General features: G+C 43.7%; 1 protein-coding gene across 2 annotated transcripts in view; it reads right to left on the bottom strand.

Annotated features, from left to right (window-relative positions):
• Dlec1 (DLEC1 cilia and flagella associated protein) overlaps positions 1 to 13,661 on the bottom strand; it is a 49,443-nt gene extending 35,782 nt beyond the window's left edge. For both annotated transcript variants that reach the window (XM_027932201.2, XM_071599777.1), the window contains exons 1-6: positions 12,977 to 13,661; positions 8,735 to 8,882; positions 5,080 to 5,190; positions 3,425 to 3,615; positions 2,995 to 3,215; positions 2,077 to 2,155 (exon numbers count right to left, since the gene is read on the bottom strand). In XM_027932201.2, the coding sequence (XP_027788002.2) occupies positions 2,077 to 2,155; positions 2,995 to 3,215; positions 3,425 to 3,615; positions 5,080 to 5,190; positions 8,735 to 8,882; positions 12,977 to 13,378 (1,152 nt within the window). In that variant the 5' untranslated portion in view covers positions 13,379 to 13,661. The remainder of the gene's footprint in view (positions 1 to 2,076; positions 2,156 to 2,994; positions 3,216 to 3,424; positions 3,616 to 5,079; positions 5,191 to 8,734; positions 8,883 to 12,976) is intronic.
• Positions 13,662 to 14,212: the final 551 nt, after the last annotated feature.

Here is a 14,212-nt window from a genome sequence, read left to right as displayed (position 1 = left end):
ATTCCAATCCCAAACTTTTGAGTCACCTCTAAACACCAATTTACCAGTCCTGGTCTTAAAACATTGCAGAATAAGCCATTCCCATTGTGCCTTGCTCAAATTTCCAACCCAAAGAATCAATAAGTGGGCTAGGATTGTGGCTCAGGGGCAGAGCACTTGCATGGCATGTGTGAGGCACTGGGTTCAATCCTCAGCACCATATAAAAATAAAGAAATTTTAAAAAAGGTATTGTGTCTATCTACAACTAAAAAAGTATTTTTTAAAAAAGAATCAATAAGCACAATAAAAATGGTTGTCACTAAGTTTAGAGAAATTTGCTCTGCAGCAACAGAAACCCCCAAAATTCCCTGACAAGTTTTAAACTGAGGGTTCCCTTCACCCCCTCCTATGTTGGATCTCTTTCCATGTTCCATGTCTTCCTCTACCTTGGTTCACTTATGTCTATGGAGCACGTTCCCTGGAAATTTCAGGGTGCATGGAACATACATTTTTAAAGACTCTGGAAATTTGAAACATCCTTAAACTTCATAGTGTAGCTGGTTAATACTGTTATGTGCACAGTCACAGGCCCAACAGACACATGGTGATTCCCAAGAGAACTCACTAGATACAATCCACCAATCTGGATTTGATTTTCCAAAAATGGCTATAGTGATACTTCTGGTCCCTCATGCTATTCTAGAACATTGCTACACCCAGTCATTAAGGGTGTGTGTGTGTGCCTTTTGCCATGAGTGGTTGAGAAGTTCCTAAAGATATGGATATGCACAAGCTCTTTAAACTCTACAGTGCAATCCACTGCATGTGAAGGGGCTGTTGTCAAGAGGCCTTTGCACCTGGTGGGTGGAGCCAAGTGTGGTTGTGACCTGATTCCCCAGAGTGGTGGGAGGCCAGCGTTAAGGCAGGAGTTGGGAAAAGAGATAAGAAAATCTCTATGTGTGGCTCTCAGAGGAATTGCTGGGTATGCTGTTAAGGGGCAGAGGAGAGTAAGGAGAGGGACTCAAAAATATATACATGTTTGCTTATGGTTCCAAAAAGAAACAATGGAAGAAACCAAACCAATAGAAATCATAACCTGTCGAGGTAAGGAGAGTACAAGGAAGGGGAGATGAGAATAGAAGTTAGAGGGAAAGTTGTTTTTTTTTTTTCTCCCAATGGGAAAATCATAGCTGATGAATGCAAAAGGAAAAACAAAACTATAAATCACCATTTTGTAACTCCAATTTTAAAAAAAGCAGGCAACAATCATCCACCGCTGCTAACTAGGAAGTTGACGGTTGATAAGAACGTTAGAGAGGCTTACAACACCTGACCCCAGAGAGTGCTTCCTCCTGAGCAATAAGAAATACACAGTACCACTAAAGAAGTATTCTTTCCAAAAAGAAAACAAAATTGAACCTGAATCTAATCATCTAATCAAAAACCTCTACATTTAATTACCATATCAATTTATGTAAAAGGTGGAGAATAAAGGGACATAGTTAATATCACCAACAAGACAACAATTGGCCAAATCCAGAATGCAAAAAATTAAGTTTCTTCTACAAATAAATGGCATTTTAAAAAACTTAGATTTGGAGGAGGAATTATTCTCAACTAAGGGAAAACAAAGAATTATTTGTACTCAGATGCAATGTTTAGATTCTGATGCCAATAAATACACTGACTTTTTTTTTTATCAAATGGAGCAAGATCAAATATTGATAGGTTATTAGTCTACATTAAGGAATCCTGGCTAGTATGGCCAATTGTGATAATAGAATTATGGTTGCTTTTTAAAAGTCCTTGTCTGTTAGAGATACTTAACTATTAACTGAAGAAGAATGTGCTGGCTTTCCCTCACAATATGCCAGCTGGTGAATGTGCATGTGGACACATATGAAGAAGTTACGGGGTGAGAGACGAAACCAAATTTGCAAAATGTAGATAACTACATTGGATGATGGGCCCATGAGGGTACGTTACCATCTTTTGCCTAGTTTTGTGTATGGTTCATATTTTGAAAATTCCATAATAAAGATGTTTTTAATAAGGAAGGAAATGAGGTGAGATTGATAAAGAATCAAGATTTCTACCTCATAAACTGGTCCAATTTCATAATCTGTGAAAAACCCAATTGATGGTTTAGCAAGAAACACTGGAGCATCCATGCAGCTGTGGGAGGAAAACAGGGGAGAGAAAGGCTGTGAGTGTCCTCTACATGACAAAATACCAAGCAGTGACATTAACACAAAAACAAACACAGGCAGCCAGCAAAGATATTCACAGTATGTCATTTGTTGGGGTTTTTGATTGCTGTTGTTTAAACAGGTTACAAAATAATTTAACACATGATCCAGTCCTTATGGAGACATGTGCAGCCATGTATATGGTTTTCAATATGCACAGGGGAAACTCTGGAAGCTTAAATGCCAATATGTTAACTAGTTTTTTAATAGTTTTTATTTTCAAATGTTAGTCTTTTCCAATACTTCTTTATACAAAAATATCAGTTGTCTAATAAAAAATGCTAATAGTTTTAAGTCCATTAAAATGACACACCTATGAAGCAATTTGTTCCCTTCATTAGAACAATTACTGAAAATAGAGACAAAGATACTCTTGAAGAAAGAATCACAATTTGCACTAACTACATTTAACTAATCAAACTGAAAGCACTGGTATTATCCAAGGTACATACATTCCATGGAAGGAGTACATGGCTATGAAGACTCCTCTCACGTGACCCAAACTGCTCCACTGTCAACAGAGGGCCTACACCAACCCCCATTTTCTCTCTTCCCCTATTTATGAACCTGACAGATCAGAAAAGTATAAGACCAAGACTCTGGGGAATGCCCAAAGGCCATGTCTGTGGGTAACCTTGAAGCCCTGCTCTATATTTGGATACTGCTACCCTGCCCCCCAAACTCTAGGGGGACCAGACCCAGGACCTTCTGGGTTTACCATAAAGGGTCAGGTTGTCCGAGAGTGTAAGTCAGGGAAAGACGTACCTCTGTTCCAGCTCTGCACGCGGGTGTTCTCCCATCAGTTCAGGCTTAATTGGAGGAAAAATAAGAGATTTGCCTCCATGTGGAGTATTAGGAGGGAAAAACCGAGGGTTTCTCAGGAAGTGGTTTCGATTCTCCATTCTGGCAAGAAGAAGTCGCTCCAGTTCTCTCTGGGGCATGCGTAAGTGTTTCATCCACTTTTTATTCTTCGGTAGACTTGGTTTCTTTGAAACACACAGAAGTATAGTCAATGACAGGCAAAGGGACTGTGCTGTACGTGCTGACATCTTGGCATGACCTGCAGATGCCAACACCAACTCTAATTTGCTGTGAATTCATCACGACTTTTTGTGTCATCTGAACACTTTTCCCCGCACCACCTCCCTGTCTCCACCACCCACACACATGGCTGTGCACAGGCCTCAAAACGAACCTTGATGGTTTCTTTGGTCGTTTGTTTGGCCTTAGGAATTGAGTCCCATTCCTGGCTGTCCACAGTGTAGTCGAACTCATCTCCAAGCTTCTCCTTGTAGGGCACTGCAAGCTTCTTGCCCAATGCTCCTTTGGGGGTGAAACGCTTCTGACTACTGAACGTCAGTTTTGAATATCCAGGGATAGAACTGCCTAGGGCACCAAAGGAACAAACTGAGCTACCTACCATAACTGAGATGAGGAAGTGGGTGCTTCTAAGAGGACCACATAAAGCCACAGTCAGCACGAATGTCACATTTTCTGCATCAGATGTAATCCCTCTTCAACATACGAATTACTCTCAGAACTTATTCCTTGTATTTCCAATTTAGAACTACAGGGTTAAAATATCTTTCAATTTTCCAATCCAAAAAACATGAGTGGACCATTGTCATACACACATATACACATACCCCAGAACGTGACTTTTGAAAAGCTTACACAAGGAATCAAAATTTGCATTAGCTTTTTTTTTTGGTTTTGGGGACTGAACTCGGGAGCACTCAAACCACTGAACCACATTCCCAGCCCTATTTTGTATATTATTTAGAGACAGGGTCTCACTGAGTTGCTTAGTGCATCACTATTGCTGAGGCTTAGAACTCACGATCCTCCCGCCTCAGCCTCCCGAGCCGTTGGGATTACGGGTATTTGCCACCGTGCCCAGCTTACATTAACTTTTTAACCTTGATAAGATCATCCTCCAAAAGCAAAATGCATTCTTACTGCAATGAATGTTCTCAATGAAAATTGGTCCCCGCCCAATCCCATTTCTGAGCACAGGTTATTTACCTGCATAAGATAGTATCCAACTAACTCAAATACTGAGTGGCTTAGTATCCATGACACTTAATTCTGCTACCCCCTTCCTGGCTTTTCTTCCCTATGTGGATCAGGAACTCATCACTGAAACTCTTTTCTCATCACCACCCTCAACTCTCTGGATCCCAGTCTTCCCACCTCCAGATGCCTTCTAAGCTGTAAAACCCCAGACATCATCACACACTCCCACTGACCAGGTCTGCTGGAGAGCTTGGCACCACTTGGCAATCCTAATGCTTGGCCACAGGGTTCACAGAGACTCTGTTCATCCACACAGTGACTCTTTCAAAATCTGCTTCCTTGCATAAGCCCACGACCTACTCATTCTCAGAAGATCTTGCCTCTCTGATCACAGAAAACTGGCCCAATATCTCACACACATGCAAACACACCCTCTCTGCCTCCCAAATCATACTTCTGCCCATTCTTAGTGAGAAGCTTCTCTTTTTCCCAATGGGGTAGACTTTGTCCACATTGTGCCTCATCAGAACTTGCTCCCCTGCTAATAGATGCCTTCAATCCCTTCCTTTGTAGGTCTAGTCAATTACATCCAAAAATCTGGGGGTCTCTTATGATGTCTTCAGAGAGTCTGAAAAGTCTGAAACTTCTGTCTTACAGGCAGTGAGTGTGAGGAAGTGGCACACTCAGATTTGACTCTCCCAACTGCCACTATAAAAATTAAAGAGGAAAAACCCTTCGAGTGATGAAATGGCCACAAAGGTGGCTGATGTGGCCCTGCTACTATGGAATGTCCCTGGAATGATACCCAAGCTCTGAAAAAAACAGAAGCATTACCTTTAGGTGCCGAGCAAAATGGCACGGTGTCACTGTAGTAATCTTCTGGGCTGATCAAATGATGTTTCCGCAACAACTCGCTGTCTACACACCACCTGAAGACAGTCTTAACTGCACAGAGGGGGGAGAGGACAAAGGCGAGTCACGCTAGACCTATGTGAAAAAGCTGCACCCAACTTTCTTCATCCTCTCAACCTAACTGTCCAAGGAAACTCCTTCTCAGAACCCTGCAGTAGTGTTGAGATTTAAGAAACTAATCAGCATATTTATCAGCCACTTAAAAGAGGCCAACCATTGGGCAATGCTGCATTGTGGTATTATCTGAGCCTAACACTGTTATACAGAGAGAAAGTTCTAGAAAATAGAAGTATGACATACGGTAATAAATGGCCCCAATTCTTCACCCTTCCCCACACCTTTTGCAACATGACTTTGTAGTCCCTCCTACTAAAGAGTACACATCTTCACCCTTGACCTTGGCCACCCCATGTACTTTGGCCAAAGAGATGATGGTGGGGGTTTGCTTGTGCAGTGAGATTTCTCTTTTGTGCTTTGGCCATCATCAGGGAAGAGTTTCCCTGCCCCTACATCTTGAACACTGATGTAAATGCATGTGGAGCAAAGCTGAGCCCAACCTACAGCAAGAAGCCAAGCTTGCGGGATCCACAGTTGAAGCCAGTCCAGACAGCCAGGCTTAGGTAGGTCAACCAACCTCCCACTGACCCAAAGATACATGAGAGAGAAAATTTCATTTAATGGAATGGGAAGTTGATCACATCTATAACGATGAATCAAAAATCACAGTAAAGACATATTGTTTACACAACATACAAATAACATTATTTAGAGGTATTCAGTAACTACTTTGGGAAAGTGGACTGAGACTAGGAAAGATGAGTCAGGGGCTTCTGTTAAAATAAACTTTATATTTCAGAGTAGTTATAGGTTGGCAGAAAAACTAAGAAGATATAGAGAGAGTTCCCATCCATCCCCTGCATCCATACATGCACCTCCTCCCACATTACTGACATCCCTAACCAGAGTGGTACATCGGCTACATCGATGAATCTACATCGACACAGCAATCCCACCCAAAGCCCATGTTTCGCTCTTAGTACTGTATAGTCTATGTTTGCACAGATTTATAATGCATGTATAGGTGGAGGCTTTTTATACATTACTAGGCATTCTAATCTTCTTTAAAACCGTATATATTGATTACTTTGATAAAAATAAGGAAAAATAGGACGAATGGAAGATGTGGAAGTTTTTAAACTTTCTTGCTTGCTCCATTAGCCCACATTTTCCTAAGATGGGACACCATTAAACCTCTGGCGGTCTCCTCTAACCAAAGTTGAGGACGAGACAAGGGAAGAATGCCCATTTCCCCATGAGGCAGGCAAACTGAGGATCCTGAGGTTTGGCCTAATTACTGTAATAATCAGGAACAGAGAAACCACACTGTGCATATTAAATAGAAAGGATTTTGGGCCCAGGTTGTGGCTCAGTGGTAGAGTGCTGGCCTAGCATGCGTGAGGCACTAGGTGTGATCCCTGGGACCACATAAAAAATAAATAAAATAAAGGTATTGTGTCCATCTACAACTAAAAAAAAAAATAAAAATAAAAAAAAAGAAAGGCTTTTAATACAGGGGATTATGAACTGAGGGAGAATAGGTCGGGGAAGCCATCATTGACAATGTTAGCTGGTGGCACTGAGGCAGGTAGCTTCTCTAGGACTTATCTGGAATCTGCTTCAAAACGGACTGTACTGAATCATCTGCTGGGAGCTGCTGCTTGAGTGTAACGGCCTCCCAGGGCCTCCCTCACCAGTGATCTATCCTGAAACGGCAGGAGAGGTGCATTCCAGGCTACATTGGAGGGAGACTGTGGCAGAGAGTGGCAGCAGTGTCAAGTTGACACAATCCAGCCCGGTTCCCAAGGACTTTGGTGATGGCCTATTTGAAATCTCAAAAGATAAGGGCAAATGTCACGTGATAAGGGATGTGTCCTCTCTCTTCTGAGACTGTTCTCTCCACAGTCCTCCCCCACTGAACCTGTAGACAATGCGGTACTGGCTTTGTGACCATCTTCCTCCTTCTGAGAAGGGTGGACTTCCTACACTGATGCCATGGCTCCTGAGCCTGGCTCTGCCAGGGATTGGTTGTTGCATTCTCCAAAAGATAACATAGACAAGTCCCCAGCAAGGACAGGAGAGAAAGCACAAAATGTTCTTCAGGGTTCTGATCCTTGTCCCTCTGTCTGGACAATATATGCGTGTTTTCCACCCTGTGATATTTGTATTAGTGGACAGAGAAAAGCTGCCTTGTTCTTCAGATAAGAAAAGTTTGGAGGTGGGGGATGTCCTCAAGTTAGAAGTTTTTGGGTCACCTTGCCCCACCCTGAGAAGCAGGGAGGGACCTGATGACATTCATGAAGCTGAATTATAAGGTCTCTTTTTCCTACCACTTTTATAAAAGACAGAAGGAGGCTGAGAAACCAGGACAGATCATCTCTGATTATAACTTATTATCTTGGGTGAAAAATAAAATGAATGAGCTGGGCACGGTAGTGCAGGCCTGTAATGCTAGCAATTCAGGAGGCTGAGGCAGGAGGATCCCAAGTTCAAAGCCAGCCTCAGCAATTTAGTGAGGCCCTAAGCACCTTAGTGAGACCCTGTCTCAAAATAAACAATAAAAGGGGCTGGGGATGTAGCTCAGTGATTAAGCACCTCCACATGTTCAATACCCCGGTACCAAACTAAAATAATAATTAAAAAATAAAATGAATGAAATTCTCCTGAAATTTGTCTTCTGCTCTGTTTTGTTTCACTTTAATTTAAAACAACAACAAAACACAAATAGCTAACTATTTGATCTCCCCTGACCTTTAGCAAAAAAAAAAAAAAAGAAAAGAAAAATCCTACTCCAAACAGGACAATATCTGACTCCCAGGGATTAGGGGACATGGAGCAACCAATTAAGCCTCCTAGGAATCTGCTACCAATAATCTCTGCTGAAATCCACATTATTTGATGCTGTAAGGGCCACCATTGAGGGTGGGGTCCTGGGAGCTACCCTCTGTCTTGGTGGAGTGAGAAACAGGGAGAGAGATGGAATATGAGCCCGAGAGTTCACAGTCCAATGGGACCTGAACCTCAGAGGCGGCAACCCTGACCAAGGATCCAGCTCCAAGCTCACATCCTAAGGGAAGTCATAAAAGCCTCTGGGATACTATGCCAGGTCAACAATCTCCCCTCCTCCTGATAGAAAGAGGAGATGGACTGACACAGAAGACACATTCAAGTTCAAATCCGGGGTTTCCCCTTTTCTGCGCTACGGGACTCTATTGGAGTTATTTGATCTTCCAAGTTTAGTTCCTGCACCTGAAAAATGGAGAGAAAACCTACCCCACAGCTTGTTGGAAGGATTCAGTGGATAACCTAGGCCAGCATTTGGAGGGTGTGCCCTGTTTATAAAGGACAGTGTCCCAGTTCTGGTGATGCTGTGAATGCTGGAGTGTTTCGAGGTAATGAAACACAAAAACTGCAGCTGGCTCTCCAAACGTTCAGAAAAGGAGCATGGGCAATGGCGCAAATACAGTCACACGTCTGATCTGGGGAAACAAGGGCAGGCATAAGAGAACTCAATACACACCTGGGGGCAACTGGAGGGCCTCGAGGACATGCACTTTGGCCTGGTTCGTGGCCCGCTCTGTTTCAGCCAGGGCCCGTGCTTGGGCCTGAATGATATGCCTCTCCAACATTTTGACCTCATCCAGTCGCTGCTTATAGAGCTCCCGAATCTGCCAAGGGAATGATTAAATGCACAGAAATACGGTGAGGTCACAGCTTTACTCTGCCCCACCCCCACAGCAGGGTTTCCATTGAAGCACAAAAAAGCCAGAGAGCTATTGCAATCATCTGGTCCGACTGACCAGCTGTAAGAGACCCACAGAGGAAATAACTGAAAGTTTTCATAGTAAGTCAGTAGAGTCAACCTTGGAAGCCCTTGTCTCCTGGCTTCATGGTAAAGAGAGCTGCCTCTCGTACTGTGAAATCCAAACACAAGTGTTTTAGTCAGTTTTTTCACTGCTGTGACTAAAAGACCTGACCAGCACAATTGTAGAGGAGGAAAAGTTTGGGGGCTCACGGTTTCAGAGGTCTCAATCCATGCACAGCAGACTCCATTCCTCAGGACTCAGGGTGAGGCAGAACCTTACAGTGGAAGAGTGTGGCAGAGGGAAGCAGCTCACTTGATGATCAGGAAGCAGAGAGAGAGAGTCTCCACTCTCCAGGTACAAAATATATACCCCATAGCCACGCCCTCAATTGGGCCGCTTCCTCCAGCCACACTCCACCTGCCTCCAGTTACCACTCAGTGAATCCTATGAGGTATTAATTCACTGAATAGGTTAAGGCTATACCCCCCCCCCAACCATTTATCTTCCAAATTTTCTTACATTGTCTCACATATGAACTTTTGGGGGACAACTGACTCAAACCATAACTAGAAGTTAGCACACTCCCCGTTGGGCCACCCAGAGCTCTGTTCAGGGAAGGTCTTGCTCCCTACCTCTAAGGAACAGTCTCCAGCTGTCAACCCTGTCAGAGCTTACCTAAACTGCTGGAAGGGGCTGGCCTGAGAGTGTGTCCTTTTTGTGGAATTCACATCCAGTGACTGAGATGCAGGAGTGTAGTTACAGGCTTGGTCATTTTGACCCAAAATGAAAAACTGAGACAGGCTATATTCTCTTCAATGCAATCTTCTCCATTTGCCATGGCTTACTGGGCCCCCATCAAAATTCAGCTGCTTCCCTGGCTCAGTGCTGCTTTCTCTCTCTTCCCTTTGTAGGTGTTGATTGCTAGTAAACACCTTGTACCCAAACGTTGTCACAGTATCTGTACCCAGAAATCCAACCTGGATACCCAGCACACATCCTAAGACTTCAGATTGACTGGTCAGCCAACCAAGCTTCTGATCTATATTTTCAAGTTCAGGATCAAAGCAAGAAGCAAAGAGCTCACTGGTGCATGCAATGTTAAAGACAGTTTATGCCAGGTGACGCTGATCCTTATTATATTCCTAGAACTGACAGGGCCTCAAACATGTTTACTTAGTTATTTTTAGTGAAGATTTACTGTGAATTTACAATGTACACTTGAGGAGAGAAATACATCAGATATGGTTTCTGCGCTTAAGGAGTTTAAGATTTAGCAGAGGAGCCAGGGAAAGATATAAGTGAGTGGAACAGACTCTTAAAAGTGTAAAAATAGCATAGATGTGAGGATAAAATAAAGCTAGGAGGGGGTAGCTAAATGTTATTAAGATCAGGTGGGGGCTGGGGTTGTGGCTCAGCGGTAGAGCGCTCGCCTAGCACGTGCGTGAGGCCCTGGGCTCCATCCTCAGCACCACATAAAAATAAATAAATAAAATAAAGATATTGTGTCCAACTAAAAATATATATATATTAAAAAAGAGAGAGAGATCAGGTGACCCCTTGAAGGAGACGGTGGCCAGGGCAGTTCCATACACATGCATTATGTTTTATTATTATGTCATGCGTTTTATTATTTTGCTCTGCTGATAACAACTAACCCTAATTCTTATATGTAGGAATACCCAAATAATAACAACTATCACTTATTGAGCATCCACCATGTTGTAAACAATATTATAAAGCCTTTACTAAATTGATTCAATCCTATTGAGGTATTATTACCCCCATTTGATAGATAAGGAAAAAAACTTATAGAAGGATTGCCCAAGGTAATACAGGTGGTATGTGGTGGAACAAGGATTTGAACCCAGGGTGCAAAGTTCCAGGGCATTTGCTCTCAATCATTAGACCTCACCAATCTTCTTGTAGGCAGACTTGGAAAAGACCAGAAGCAGGTGAGACTGTCTGGGGAGACCTCAGTTCAAGAGAGATACTCCATATTAGATGGTGACTATTGCTTCCTTCAGAGAGAATGAATTCAAGTGCTGCACAGCCAGCATGTTTACTGTTATTTTTAGTGAAGATTTATTGTGAATTTACAATGTACACTTGAGGAGAGAAATACATCAGATATGGTTTCTGCTCTTAAGGAGTTTAAGATTTAACAGGAGGGGACAGGGAAAGATATAAATGAGTGGAACAGACTCTTAAAAGTGTAAAAATAGCATAGACATGAGGATAAAATAAAGCTAGGAGGGGGTAACTAAATGTTATTGAGATCAGGTGGGGGCTGGGGTTGTGGCTCAGCAGTACAGCGCTAGCCTAGCACGTGCTAATTACAGATACTAATTACAAAGTTTCTTTTGTACCTACAAAATGAATTCTTGTGCATTGCAAAAGTTCTGAAAATGTAGATGTCTGGAAAGAAAAATCTAAACGCTCTCCCAGGAGTGCTGTTTACATTTTTTATATAAAACTTTTCATCTTCTTTTCCATGCAAATGTGTAGAGTTCTAAAAGGTCCTAACCTTTTCCAATGACTTTTGTGCTAACTTAATAAATGGCAGGTAGCTGTCTATGAATATAATATAGGTGTAACTCATGGTTTTTAACAACTTCATAATATTGCATAGTGCAGTAAGTATACCATAACTTATAAAGTCAAACTACCTTTTCATGAGTTGATTTCTATAGGACCACTCTTTAAACTTTTCTGCATTCAGCAATGTTTGAAACATGTATCACTTTTGTATTAAAAAAATGTGAAGCCTTTTTTTCTTTAAATTGGGATTGCTCTGCCAGTTCAGATGCTGGCTAATCATAGAAGAGATGTTAAAATGTATAGTCTAATGAACTGGGTGACTGGTTGAGGGGTTTATGGGTTAACAATGCTTCACATCTTCTGGCTCATGTGAATGACAGGGATGTGAGTTAGATGTTCAAGATCAAGGTTTGGCCTAGGATGGCTAAAGTCAGGAAAGTGAGTGTGATGATCCAGGAAGAACAGGGCAGTGGGTTCCCATCCAGGAGGTCCTACCTGGATTTCAGGAAGCCTGTGTAACTCATGGAGGGTTGAGGCTAATATCTCACATACTATACAGATACTCGTGTTGTTAATGTCTATCTGCCCCAGTTAGATGGTAGGCTATAGAGGTCAGGGTGTGTGTGTGTGTAGGTGTCCATGCACCCATGTTTTCCTTATTGCTGAATCCTCACTGCCTAGAACAGAGCATGGTACATAGTAGACACTCAATAAATGTGTTAAATGAATGAATAAAGCCAGGATCAGGGGTACATATCACTTAAAGGGGGTAAAGGACAGAATGGAGTGGAGAAGAGGAAAATCTGAGAAGCAGGAGGTACACCTGGTAAGGGGGTAGGCTTGGGTGGGGGCAGTTTGCCCTCAAGTTGAAGGGAGTTGTCCTTAGAGGACATGTAAGCACGAAGGACACAACTTGGCTGGTTTCCCCTCTTGTACAGATGAACAAATAAGAGTTGCTGTTCCAGAGACTGAGTATGCTTCTGAAAGTGTGGGCATGAATGTCTCAGTCAAGATAGTGGTTGGTGATATAAAGGCACCCCAAAGGATAGTGACTTGACTTAATCACCTCTAGGGAACAACTGGCTGACTGCCAGAGTCATTTAATTTATATATGCAATATATAATGTGCGGATGTGTGCAGAGAAATATAAACAGGCGCTACAGATCTGTGCCATTTATGTGTAGTGTGTGTGCATTTGTATATGTGTGCGTTTATGCAGCGTCCTTCTTCTAGAATGTCCTCTGCAGCATGAACTTGGTCTGCTTTTCCCCAGCTGCATCTCCAGGGCCTGGCACAGCGCCTGGCACGTGGCCAGGTGCTGGCACAGGTCCAGCGCTGAGTCCTGCGGTCCCGTCCCGGATCCCCGGCACGGTCCGCAGATGCGATGCCACCGCGTGGGGCGCCAGGGCCACGTTACCTGCTGCAACTGGTCCACGAACTGCTCGTGGCGCGCATTATCGCTGCCGCGGGCCTTGATCAAGCTGGCGCTCGTTTCCTCGCCGATCACCTCGGCGGAGTACAAGTTGCGGAAGACGCTGGTGAGCAAGTGCGAGATGTCCTGGGTGCGCAGCGAGGAGGGGCGCAGACGCAGCAGCTGCGGCTCGGGTGGCGGCGGGAGCGCCCGCGACCACCCGCGACTGGGCCGGGTCGCGAAGCCGAACTGGAAGCTCTCCACGTAGGCACGGGAGGACGACAAGGGGGACCTTGGGGGGCTTCTGGACATGGCCAGTCGTGAGTCTGGCGCCCATGTTTGCCTCTCGTACTCGTAGGTCCCAGACTCTAAGGAGCTCCGCTCCGCCGTCGGCCCCTTGGTCTCCATGGCAACTGAGACGCTAACTCCTTGCCCCACTTCTACTTCCGGGCCCGCCTCTTCCGCCTTGCTTCCGCCCTGGCGAGCGTCTTCGGCTTCGTCCTTGCAAATCCTTGCATCTTCAGCACCGTCCCTCCTGACGCTGAATTTCCTGTGAGGAAAGGGTTAATTGACAGAACCAGCCTAATCTGGTTGCAAAATCTTACTCCTGACTACGTGCTTTCATCCATTCATTCTTTAATTTGCTCAGCAATTGTTCACAATCTACTTATGGTTGATTGTGTAAAACTTCTGTTTCAGGTCCAGGCTGGGAACTGAACATACCAAAGGAAGTTAGAACATACCAAAGGAAGTTGCATCTGCCCCTGGGGATCGCACCGTCGTGTGTGTGTGTGTGTGTGTGTGTGTGTGTGATATATATATATGAAGGTGGTGAGTGGAGAGGGAACAGTATAACAACTGCAGGTTAGTGACTTCAGGCCACCTTGGAGGCATGTGATGTTTGTCTAGAACCATAGTCTGTAGGGTGAGCCGTGGCTTCTTGGAAGAAGTGAAGACCAGGCAGAGATTTAAAAGGAAGAGTAGACTCATCATCATTAGTCAACAGGGGAGTGGAGATTAAAACCACAATGTGTTATCACTGCGAACTTAGTAGAATGGCAAAAAGAAAGAAAGACATTCTTGAATAAAGAGACCAAACAAGTGCTAGTGAATATGGGGAGCAACCAGAATTCTCATATACTGTGAATGAGGATACAAACTGGTTCAGCAACTCTGGAGAACAGTTTGGTAGTTTCCTACACAGTTACACATACAGCAGTCACACTGGAGGTATTTTCTCCA

Source organism: Marmota flaviventris, chromosome 1 (assembly GCF_047511675.1).
Source record: "Marmota flaviventris isolate mMarFla1 chromosome 1, mMarFla1.hap1, whole genome shotgun sequence".
In the NCBI taxonomy this organism is placed as follows: Eukaryota; Metazoa; Chordata; class Mammalia; order Rodentia; family Sciuridae; genus Marmota; species Marmota flaviventris.
The sequence above is the reverse complement of the archived record's forward strand: the minus strand, read 5'-3'. Positions and strand labels throughout refer to the sequence as shown.